This window comes from Eretmochelys imbricata, chromosome 2 (genome assembly GCF_965152235.1).
Source record: "Eretmochelys imbricata isolate rEreImb1 chromosome 2, rEreImb1.hap1, whole genome shotgun sequence".
Taxonomy (NCBI): Eukaryota; Metazoa; Chordata; order Testudines; family Cheloniidae; genus Eretmochelys; species Eretmochelys imbricata.
Genome location: NC_135573.1, coordinates 170,156,233 through 170,169,115, shown reverse-complemented (window position 1 = coordinate 170,169,115; position 12,883 = coordinate 170,156,233). Strand labels below are relative to the sequence as shown.

At 39.2% G+C, this 12,883-nt stretch overlaps 1 protein-coding gene across 1 annotated transcript in view; it reads left to right on the top strand.

Moving 5' to 3' along the window:
* Positions 1-12,883, top strand: part of ADCY1 (adenylate cyclase 1) — a 217,517-nt gene that overhangs the window by 130,577 nt on the left and 74,057 nt on the right. The window contains exon 5 of the mRNA XM_077809215.1: positions 2,860-2,987. Within this exon, the coding sequence (XP_077665341.1) occupies positions 2,860-2,987 (128 nt within the window). The remainder of the gene's footprint in view (positions 1-2,859; positions 2,988-12,883) is intronic.

The window sequence follows — 12,883 nt, the reverse complement described above, 5'->3', positions numbered from 1 at the left end:
TTGCTCCATGAAAAATCCTTAATTTGTCAGCATAATTTAGCAGTCCCTGTTCAAAAGTTAGTACATGGAGTAAGAAGAGCTGTTCCATGTCAGGATAGACCTCCTGGATTGTATATTCATAGGTATTTGGTTTCTAGTAATAATACCTTCCATTAATACTGTCAGTCAGCCAAGGATCTCAAAATACTTAGGGCTTTTGTCTGCAATCCTTACTTACTTAAAACTTGCAATAAAATCTATGAGAATTTTCCTGAGTATGGGCTGCAGGAATAGTCCTAATTAAGGTTAAACTTAAGCACGTTCATATGTGTTTGCAATATTGGGTTCCTAGGCAATAAAGCATAATTTTGAAGAATAACTGCCAAATACACATATTCTTTAACAGAAGTTATTTTGCATGATAAAGCTATTTTGACTTTTCCAATTAATAATGATGAAATTAATAAAAAAATATGAACAAAAATAAAGACTAATACGTTCCAAATCATGCCCTATGGCATATTAAACAGCTATCTGACCTACCAAAATATCTATGCTGCTTGTTAGAACATACCTGGAAAGAATGGCCTACTCTTTTATTTTCTGTATAGGGTTCCTCCTTAATTAATGCTCTGTGTAAAAGGAGTTGGGAAAACTATTCACCATTCATTTTTCAGATTTCACCCTCTTTTCTGTTCAAGGACAGATGTTGATTTTATATGTACATATAATTTATATATATATTTGGGTGTATACATACAGACTTGTTCACTAGTCAGAAATACTTATATATTTTATGAAAACACAGCAAACAGCTCATAGTCGTAAAGCTTTTACCAAGTTGTTTGCTATTGGTTGTTACAAGTATATATGGTGATTGGGGTGAGCCATGTGTTATTGTTTCTGTTCCCTGATTGGATCAGTGTCACTGTAACTTGGTCTACAGCTGCCTACACTTTTGGTGGCATAAGCAAGTTGCCTCCACACTGTGGCATGTAGTTACACACGGCGGTGAAAGGCTCCTACTCAGGGAGAGGCAGCAGGGAAAGGCTCCAGCAGTGGGAAGCTGCGAGAGACTTTCCCCGCTGCTGGAGTCTTTCGCTGCAGTGGGGAAAGGCTCTGGCAGTACCCTGCCAAAAATAGCCGTGTAGACGCGGGAGGCACTGCTTGGGCATGTAGAGAATCATGTACAGTATGTACCCTGGGTTCAGGCACTCTACTCTGTGCTGCTTTCCTCAGCTGTGCCTCACTGTTTGCATTGTTGTTTATATCTATACAATGTCTGTATTCTACATGCTGCTGTAAGTGTAGACCTACCTGTGGGGGAGCTGTGGTCAAATCACTGAGCCTTAGATTTTCTCAGAATGTGGATTTAGGAGGAGCTGAACCAGTCAGATTAAGAAATTTGTTGGACATTTTAATATTTTTTTTTCTGGGCCACTTGAGTTAAGCTTTACCTGGGACATCACTATAGGAAAAATTGGTCAGAATATTCATACTAAGTAATCCCATGAGGCATGTGCCTTCATAGTCCCAGCCATAAAATTGGGATCCTTTAATCTGTTTTGTTTAAGTACTCTTTTTCACTGCTCTCACCAGGAGCTTTGTGCAGTCTTTCTTGCAATGGATACCATCACCATCTTTTCTTGTTTAACTGTGTTATTGCCAGACCCTGACCGGGGGCTTCAGGAAAACAGTCCCTACCTACATTGTCCTGAGTTGTTGGTCAGGACTATATAGCAATATTTCATGTCATGTACCAACTACATTAATTGAATTTCCTGATCTCCAATTTGTTGTTAGCTTTAAGCAAACCTGCCATCAGGTCAACCCAGAGCCCCCTCCCACCCCACCCCCCCCGAGCGGAAAGGGGGTGGCCGGACCCTGCTCCGCCGAGGGTCGCCCTGCCCCAGGCTTAAGTCACTGTCCCAAACAAATGAGTAATAATTTCAGCATAGTTCTATGTGTGAGGTCCTAGCTGGCAGCCGTGCATCGGATCACTGGAAAACACCTTCCATGTCAGGGCTTTGGACAGAGATTTGGCAAGCAACTCAACCCCTATGATGCTGCATTATTACTAAGCAGTGTTCTAGTTTGCAACTGGTGGAGGTGCTACTGAAAATAATATAGCTGTCACCACCTCCCATCATTTCTCCTTCAAATCATGGAAGATTTAGTCATACGCTTGCTCCTGAAGAACTTGCAAGCCCATATAAATCGAGACAAATTCAGTAACAGTACATGACTGCATCTTCTGTTCTGCCCATATGTCATGTTCGCACATTTAAATTGAGAATGAGTTTGCCCTATCAGATTTACGTATTGTTAATACAGCCCAATGAGCATCTTCTTAAAAAACCAAACAAACAAACAAAACTCCCAAGAAACAAAATACCACCACCATAGCAACAACAACAACAAAAACACCTGCCTTGTAAATTACAGATGGGTTTGAGTCACAAATTCATCTGAATCCAAACTTCCCCAATGTTCAGAGGTAGTTCGGTTCCAGCCTTTTGGTTTGAACTATTATAGACATTATAATCCAGATGCAAAGTTTGGATCCGAACTTATGTGCTGTTTGTGACTGTTAAGATGCGGTGTTTTGATCTGAGGCATCTCTGTTGGAAAGCATACGGTCACAGTGTTACATTGTAATCTGGAATTATGATGCTGCCCAATTGAACAAAGCTGGACTGATTACCCTATTTGATATACAGAAGATGACAGTTCAGCATTAGGACCTCATAGCTTCTGCACTGTAGATTGTTTACTGTGACCACATAAACTTTATATGAAAAAAGTTTGTTATGCAGAAATATGTGATTTCTATTGTAAATCTTTTTAAAAATCTGTTATTCCTGTCTGTTTTTATTAAAGGAAAACCACTGCAGAAGAATTAAAATTCTAGGGGACTGTTACTATTGTGTATCAGGATTGACACAGCCCAAAACAGACCATGCCCACTGCTGTGTCGAAATGGGACTGGATATGATTGACACCATCACGTAAGTATCTCAGTCACTGTACTTAGGCTTCAGTGCCCAATGGGAAACAGTATTATCCCTGCCATGTTTGTGATGTGTGTTATTAAGGGAGTGGTAGTTTCTGTGGAAACTATGCTCATTTAAACTTTTACAGTGGTACACTTGTGCCATGAGAGAGTCTTGTTTTTACACAGTGCATTCTAGGCACTGCTTTTCTATTCCATTTAATCAGTTTGATGAGAAAAAATGAGTTTATGCATGCATGCACATGTGCTGCACAGTGAGGGGGAGAGAGGAAAGGGGAACTCATGAACTACCTCTATTGCTATTTGCCATAGCAGTGTGCATTGAACCAGTAAGCAGGGAATCTAATTCCTGCTTGTTCAATATTAAAACTGCTCTCAGTTCACCCACTTGTATGTAAATGCCAAACAGACTTTGATGTATATCTGTTGTGTGTGTTCATATTCCCAAATCAATTGTTCACTCTGATTTTTGCCTTTCTGTGTGTCATTTTGAAACTTTTATTTTGCCTTTCATCAGACATGCAATGTGAAATTCATTTTGCCTCTCAGAGAAGTTTTCGTTATGCTTCAGAGCTCTGAACTGATTGCCTTTATACCAAAAGGCGAAGTGTGAATGTGAGAGAGTTCTGAATGACCTGCTAGTTACTAAGCAAGAGCTGGAAATGTATTTCATATACTGACACTGGGGAGGGAGAAGGGGGAGAAGAATTTGTGTGGTTTCTTCACTACCACGTATCTAATATTTTACAGACTATATATGTGAACACACAGACACATAGTCATGCTACATATAAATACACACTGAGTTACATAATGCTAGTGCCTTTGGACTAGATTATGGCTTTGCCACAAGCCCTGTGGGAGCGACTCTCCAGGAGCCCTGTTCTGAGCGGGGATAGTAGTTGGCTATTAGTTCTTACAAGAAGCTAATTACTGCCCCTGCCCCTTGCATTGGCCATCCCATCTACAGGAGAGGGACCAGAGCTAAGGCTCCACCTCTCCTCATTACTTACCTGCTTGGGAGAGGAAGAAAAGTGATCCTTTCACGCCTGCAGCCCCTTAGTCCCCAGCAGAGGTACATAGATCAAGGTACAATCTAGCCTTTAATTTGAAAACAGGCAGTAAAGCATTTTCTGCTATAGTTTTATGTAGAGTGATCAAAAACTTAAAATGACTTGAAGTTGTATGATTTTTGAAAAGCATAATTTGTATGCGTTTGTAGTCCTCAGTAACATTTCAGTACTGATTTTAAAGAAATGTTATGAAGGGCCTATAGTGCCTTACTTAGTAGTATCTTTCTGTCTTAGGCTGCCTGTCAGTCTTTATCTATCCTACATATTTGGAGCCAATATCCATGTGTTATCTTGCAGAGCCACGTGATAAATGAATTAGCCTGTGACTTTGATCATTTCACCTCCTCTCTGCTCACTGATCCATCTCTCTCAGGACTTAGGCTAACATTCCAGTCACTATTGGGTAGTTTCTGCACAGTTGCCATGTTTGTTTACTTTTTAAACCAGCTTGCCAAAGAAATGTTTCCTCTGCAGTCCAAAGGTGAAATTTGCAGGCCTCCCTGCTCCCAGAATTCTAATTGCCCAAGTTGCAGAATGGGCAAATTCAGTTCTTGGTCAATGACAGATATCTGACAAACCTCTAAGTCTTGAAATGGGAGCTTCCCAACTTCCCTATGTGGGGGAGTTAGCTTTCACTTCTAGCCTAGGAATGGCTCTGAATGCCAGGTTTAAATTGGTGAGATATTAAGTACTTTTTAGAGGTATTTTTAATGCATTAGTTATATTTCTGAGACGTGAACAGCTGGACAAAGATACTGGGAGCCAGAGCATGCTGTCTGTTATACATGTGCAAAGTCCAGTTTAAGCAATCAGACCAGTGCACGTGCAAACAGGATAATTGAGGCCATAGTTTCACAGTCAGAGCATTATGAAAAATAGTCCTCATAACATCTGAAAAAACTCTCTCACACATTGCAATGAGTATTTTTGTCTATCATATGTGACATCTCTACAATACATGATGGTATGCTGTGTTGTAAAAGTCTTACTGGCACTTGCAACCTACATAACTCAAAAGTGACTCTGCCACCTGTATGTAATGTGACTATCTGAAATGCATGCTGATAGAACCTGAAATACATGCTTATAGATCCTGAAATGCATGCTGATGTATACACCACACCATCGTGTATTCCATTCATATAAAATAGCTGTATAAGAGCCAGATCATGCTGCTTCATGAAGGAGCTTGGAGCTGTGGAAAATTTTATGTTAAAAAATTCAATTATTATTATTATTATTCCAAATTCTTTTGAGAGCTGGGTTTGAACTCATTGAAGTCATGGCAAGGATTGTGTCTTCTAAACCTTGCAGATCCTTTGGAGATACATGGCAATAGACACACAATTCTGTATCTCCATACCAGCTCTGGAGCTTTGTGGTGGCATGGCTCCATTAGACTTCCTTTAAGGAGAATTCCATAGTGCAGAGAAAGGCAGGGAAGAATCTGATATAGCTAGTGGCTGTATCTCATTTCTCTCTCCTTGTGGTACACTGGCTCAGGCATGATTTGATTCTATGTCCCATTTATCAAAATAACCAAAATGTTAAGAGGTTTGGATAAACGTGTCCATTTTCAGCTATCCATTCATCCAGTATAAATTCCTGTTGTGTATGTATATATTGTGAAATCTGTAATGCATTTTAGGATGAAAGGTGATATACAAACCTAAAGATCTATTATTATTTCTTTTACTATGTAATAATTATTATTTTAGATATTTTTGTTATGTAAATACAGTTAAAATGTACTAACAAGGGATATTTCAGCAATTCAGATATACGCTAGGATCAGAATCAATATTGTCTTTACTAAATAAATGTATCCTGCAAAGCCATCTATGCATAGCATTCCTTCTGTAGTAAATAGGTGTTCCACTTATAGAAAGTCCTTGAATTGGGGAGAAGTAGAGTTAGACATATAGACCTTCTACAAATTCTGTGAACTTCTCATTTAAAATGTATGCAAAGGCACTGCTTCTGCCTCTTACCTATTTTTAAATATGAAAATTAATCTATAATTTCATTAGTTGGACTCTCTTTCATGTTTGCGTTTATTGTCTGCTATCATGATAAAGTAAACATCAATGAAAAGTCAAATTAGAAAAGAGGGAATGAAGCAGATGGGCTGCCGTGTATTATCTAGGCACGGTCAGTGAGAACTCATGGTAGAAGATAAGTAACAGGCAACTTCAGCATTTTCTTTTTGACAGGGTTTAATAAATTGGAAAAGACAGCACAGTGTGTGCATTGGAGATTAGGAGATGGTGGGAGAGGGCAAGATGAAAAAGAGTCAAGGTTGACGGAGCAGTAATTGATGGTGTCAGATTTATAGAGAGAGTTAAATTGGCAGAGGCCAATCCTTCATCTTTCACACATTTAAGTAATCCATTGATTTCAATGGAATTACTTGTGTGAGTAAGGATTGCAAGACCCAGACCTGCTGCATATGCCTTCTGTTAGTTTAACTAACATAGAAACTGTGATCATCTCAGAAATCAGAAGAGGGTCAGGGAACAGCTATTGTTACCTTTGAAATCACTGCGAAAATTTTCCTCACTTTAATATGGGTGTAGCAGGGTGGCCTGTCCCTTTAAGGGCCAGGAACCTAGGACCAACCAGCCCTGTTCAGTTTATCAGACTCAGCTGGGGAGAGGGCCAGGTGAGCTTTGCAAACAGCTGAGATCCCTCAGTTGACAGCAGGGAGCTGCAGGAGAGAGGTTGGCTCCTATGACTAGCCCTGGAACAGAAAGATAGGGGAGTAGAATGAAAGACCTCTGGGTTCCAGCAGCCTGCGCTGATTGTGAGGTTTGATTGAATTAATAAACTGGTGCCCTCGAAGAGGGGCCTGAAATGCTCTAGGCATGGCAGTTAGGCCTTTCTGGGAAGGTTGGGGAAAAGCGGACAGGCAATTGGCCTTGGAACTAAAGGGGAAACTGAGGCAGAGGCCCAGGACATAACACTGTGATAGGGAGCAGCATCCAGTCAGACATTGTTGAGCTGTGTGTGCCGAGATTAGGATTGATTAGAATGTATAGCCAAGCCTACAGACGTTCACAGAACTCAAGAGCCTGATAATAGGATTTTGTTGATGCATAAGTAAAAAAAAATTTTTTTTAGTTCTGTGCAGAGAACAAGCTTGGAAAATTTCAGACTCCAAAGGAATTTAGTTTGAGAGTGTAATGAGCAAATGAAAAAGGGGATGAAGGCACAGTTTATAATGGAAGTTGAATTTCAACTTTAACTATTTGTCCATCGGTCTGGTTAGTGATTCCATATATGAAGATGCTGCTATTCATCAATTCCATGAGCTGTGGAAGCATTTTAGGTATTTAAATTACCTTTCATTTCAGGCAACGTCAGAGCTGTAGGACTAGTGGGCTTCTCAACGTCTATTTGCCCCACTGCAGAAAACGTGTATTGCTGGTATAAATCCTTGTCTGGAGAAAGGTTCCATCCCTAGTATCAGCCTTGTCACATTACACAATGAAATGAAAAATCATCTGTTTGAGCTGTTTGATGTTCACCTGGTGGATCTTCTGGAACGGTTTAATGATTCGGTAATCACAGTAGACATTTCCAATTTACAGGAACGTGAGGAGTAAAGTTTTCTTTGGGATGGACAAAAAAGTCCTAAGTGTATAGAGTTAGCCCCTGATCCTCCAAACACTTACACATGTGAGTAGTTCTATTTGTTTCATGGGATAACTCACATGTGCAAAGTTAAGTATGTGCACAAGTACTTGCAGTAACAGGGTCTTAGACTGTAAGCTATTTAGGGCAGGGACTGTCTTTTACCACATTTTTCTATAGTCCCTAGGACAATATGGTATGTGCTCTCTAACATGTCCATGCAGATACTCCTTTTCTAAATGCCCTAAATATGGCCCTGCATTTAGGTTCAGTTGATGGTGCTTCTCCTTGTTACCAGTAGAGTGATCCAAGAGGAGTTGGGAGATTCTCTAAAAAACTTATTGAAAATTTCCTATCATTGCCCCAACTTCTTTCTTCCTCAGAGTAACCTCTTCAAATTCACAATCCAAGTCAGACTACAGTCAGTGTATGAGGCATCTCTTTCACAGTAGTAAAATGCTTAGGCAACTGTATCCTATCCTTGTTCTGCATGCTGAATTCCTCTGTAGCCCTATGGTAACAGGGCAAAATTCACCACTGTGCAGGGGTACAGCACAAGGTGTATGCCCCATTTAAGTCTTACCTTGATGGATTAAGTGAGACTGGAGGTGGAGTTAAGTGTTACATAGAACTTGTTGGTCCACAGCATGGGTGTGAATTCTGCCCATAAATCTTCTTTATCAGATTCATTAGTGGCATAGTTAAACGTGCACATATTCTTTAGCTTCTCATCAGTATGTGGCAGGTGTCATCATCTCACTCTTTAATAGTATTTAAGCCAGGGATTCTTTTTCTTCATTTTATTTAAATTGCTTGTCACACCTTGGAGGTTTCAGTCGTCAGTATTATTTACAAGGGTATTTTACTTTCAAAAATCATATATTTATTATGTAACTGCCAGGGTATATTTATTATGTAACTCAAGTTTTCCAAGCTGCTGGCTACTCCCCAGTAGAGTGGGTGGAAGTGGGAGCCTCAGCCTCATTTAAAGGTGGGAGATTTATGAGTCTTTAAACAGAAAATAATAACTTGCATCTTTCATCCCAAAGGATCCAAAAGTATTTCAAAAACTGATATACTAATTACATATAAAGAATTCCTTTGCTCAGGGTGGAAATACAGCCTCTTCAAGGATGAAATGTGGGAATTATTTAATCGTACTCAGCAGTGCCACAGGGCAGGAAATGAAGTGTAATGTATCCAATTGAAAATGAAGACAGAATATGGGTAAGGAGGAGATAAATATTACAGTTGGAATGTGGCCAGAACACTGAGGTTAACATTCATAAGCTTGTGAAAAGTGTTAGGGAATCTTTAATCGCTAGCCTTGGGTATCCCTCTCCTTAGCTTGATGGCACATATCACACTACAGTCTCATGCTGGGGCCCAGGTTCAATACAGAGGGAAGCATGCCATCGCTGAATCACTAATAGCACTTCCAGTAGCACTTAGGTGTTCCTGGGCAGTCTCCTATCCAAATATACACCTGTTCCAATTCTGTTTAACTGTGGGAGCTAACGGGATAAGGTAAACTTCTTCCCTGCATTTGGGGCAAAAATAGATGGGAATGTGAAGGAAAGCAGCTTTAAGCCACTTTATCCCACTATATATTCTGAGTCAGCAAAGAGCCTGTTTTTCCCTGGGGTAAGTTAGAGCAGACCTCAAGCTGCTTTTTCTTATGTTTAAGGCCGCAAATCTTTCATGGAAGTGATGGATTCCAGGACCTCTGTGACTTCTGCAGCTGCACCAACTGCTGCTCCGGTGGCCACGGGCAACTGGTTCCGGGCACTGCCCCAGAGCAGCAGTAACTTTTTGGTTATTGCCCATGACCTGTCCGTGACTTTTACTAAAAATATCTGTGACTACATCACAGCCTGACTTTATGTTCTGCTTCTTGTGGCATCCTATGGGCTCAGACAAGCAGAAAATGGCTAATCTATAGTATGTTACAGACGTACTCCTGGCCTGCCTTTTCACTCCTGGCCTGCCTTTACCCTTTTTCTCCCTAAGCAGATATATCCCTAAGCTGGGGCCTGAGAGCATGGCTAGTGTACGGCCCTTACAACAGCTCTAAGTCAGCTGAGGAGCATTCTCAGAAGGCTGTTGCCTGCAATACAGAATCAGATGTGACTTTGACATGGATCATAGAAGTTTCTGTATTCAGTTCATGAGCATGGTAACATTTCAGCATATTTTACCCATTCCTTCTGATGAGGGTGTGTAATAAATTGTTAAGTTTTATAAACACTTGGGATCAGATGGATTGATTTCAATGGGAGATGCTGACTGCCCAGTACTTTTGAAAATCGGGCAGTTTATTTAGGAGTCTAAACATGGATTTAGGAGCCTAATTTTTGCCTTCTATGTCTTAAGATCTTGGCATTGGGATTTAGGGACCCAATTAAGATGTTTGCGCTTCAAAGACTGTTCCATTGTATACACTGTGCATCTATACAAATGGCACTTAATAGTTATGTATTCTGTACTCTCCAGTGAAACACCCATATTAAACAACAGAAGAATATGATAGTGTGTGGTCCTCCCAGACATGGCATCTGTCACAGTGGTTATTCAAAAACATCCAGCTAATCTGGAGGCAATTCATAGTAAGACAGTCTTTGTCATTAGCATCCAAGAGCTAACTGATTCCTGATGGTTCTTAAATGGAACTCCCATTGAACTACCATGGAAAACTTCAAGGGACATACTGTGTTCCTAATGTTTAAGGACCACCAGCTGGGAATTCTTTAGATTTAGAAAGCAGAGTTCCTATACATAAATAGCTAGAAAAGCTTGTCTTTGGCTTTACCAGGAAATATCTACTTGTATGCAGACTCTTTTGGACTTACATGATAAATGAAGGTGGGAACTGAATGACTTGTGGGAAATGGGATGAAAAGCATTTTCTTACTTCAGTGCTGTTAGTTCAAACTCAGTCACTACTGATCTATTCTGAAATGCATTTCCATCTGATAACTGTTCAGAAGCTTCTTTAAAATGAGTTTGATAGTTTGTAAGAGCTATGTGAAATAATTGTAGCTAAGTACATAACTTCGTAAAATTAAAGGAGCAGCAGAGGCTGGGCTGGTAAAGTAGATTTCATCTACCCATAGGCCATTTACACAGAGCCATAATCCCACTAGGATTGTGAGGGTAGAGTGAATTTCAGCCTCAGTTTGTTTCTGGGTCCAGTTTGCAAAGCAAAAGAATGAATCATTAGCTACAGAAGTAATCTATGAAGTGAATAATTTGACAAACTTCAACTTCTTTTCTAGTAATATGGTTGTCCTTGAATAGCTGGTGACTTTCAGAAACGTATTCGTAATTTGAAATTATTTACTGAATACTTTTGGCAAATAGTTCTTGGCCTGTGGATTGTTAATAAGCAGATTGTAGTGACTTTCTAATATTCACATAGAACAATTTTGGTTTCTTTTGATTAGACAGAAATGCCATGACATTGGGAGAACACACTGACATTTTGTGTCTGAAACTTGCTCACCAATGTATTCATTAATAGTTGCTTAATAGTCCCCATTTTTCATATGTTTGCCAGAAAATTCATGGAAACTAATTGCAAAAGAGGTACAAACACACCCAAAGCAAATTAGGAATTTTAAAATTTGAACAAATATACATGAACAGTGTTTCTTTGTTTTTCTGCTTGGCTTTAAAAATGATATAAATATCATTGACACATTTTGGAGTCTCTGGGAAGAGGGTAGAAATACATTTGCGATTTAGATTTTGTATTAATTGAACAAAGCACAAAATGCCTTCAGATTCTACTTTATGATCCATGAATATATTGCAAAGCTCACTTTCCTTAACATGTAGTACTCAGGTTTCAGAGTAACAGCCATGTTAGTCTGTATTCGCAAAAAGAAAAGGAGTACTTGTGGCACCTTAGAGACTAACCAATTTATTTGAGCATAAGCTTTCGTGAGTTTTCGAGATGCATCTGATGAAGTGAGCTGTAGCTCACGAAAGCTTATGCTCAAATAAATTGGTTAGTCTCTAAGGTGCCACAAGTACTCCTTTTCTTTATGTAGTACTCAGTAATGTAGTTTTACTCTATCTTTTGCGATCTCTAACTAGAACTTTTCAAACAAATTCTGTTACAATTTTCCCATTTTGAAAAGCATATTTCCTTAAAAGTTGAGTTTTTGGTTTCCTTTGAGGGCATTTAGAACAGAGGAAAGAACAGATTTATTTTCAAGGTCTTGATGGATTGTGCCTCTTTTCCCTGTTTGGGGATATTTCCTTCCCCTTCTCTTTACATTTAATGTGAGTTTCAACATAGTTTTTTGGAATATGAAAGGGTTTTTAGTATTTTGTGAATACAAAATAATAATTTATGCACATGTACTTGCAGGGACATGACTCCAGGTAATACACAGCTAATGTGTTATGTGATAGACTATATAAAGGCTAGTAAGGCCCTAATCTTGAAACAGGAATGTACTTATATTTAGCCATGTGAATCGTCTTGCTGGCATTAGTGGGACTGCTCATAGGAGTAAAGGGAAACACATGCATACGTGCGTGCAGTATTGTGACCTTAGTTTGAATGTTCAAAATGATCAGTTTGAATTAATTAAGCACAAAAATGGAAGGCCTTTTTTTTTAAATAAAAACACTGCACCATAAGAGCTATGCCCTAAGACGACACTTATAACGTAAGAGCAAGAGCTGAATTATTTTTCAGATATTTAGGCAAAGCAAGAATGTGCAAACATTCACAGTTACCTCTTTCCCTGGGGTTTTTTTTTTGTTTGTTTGTTTGTTCTTTTTAATTAAAAAAGCGTGTTTCTCTTTTTAACTCTTACCTAATTCAGAAATATCTTAAACTGATTATCTTCAAATTTCCAGTGAAAATCCATCTCTGAGCTAAGGCCTGACTTAAGAAATTATAACCCAAATGGTATAGTTTTGAGAAAGAAATGACCGTTTAGAATTAGGGGGTTAGAACGGAAAGGATTTTTCAACTTTAACTATTGTAAACCTGCCCTGACACTGTAACATAGGAACAAATGTTAAAAATTATTTTTCAAAACAGGCAACACTGACGTTAATAGGGAAGTGCCACTTACCAGGAAGAAGAGTATAGTTCACAGAATTTGACATAAATACAATAAATATTAATACACGACTTCCATTGTGAATGCAACACACGCAACGTGCT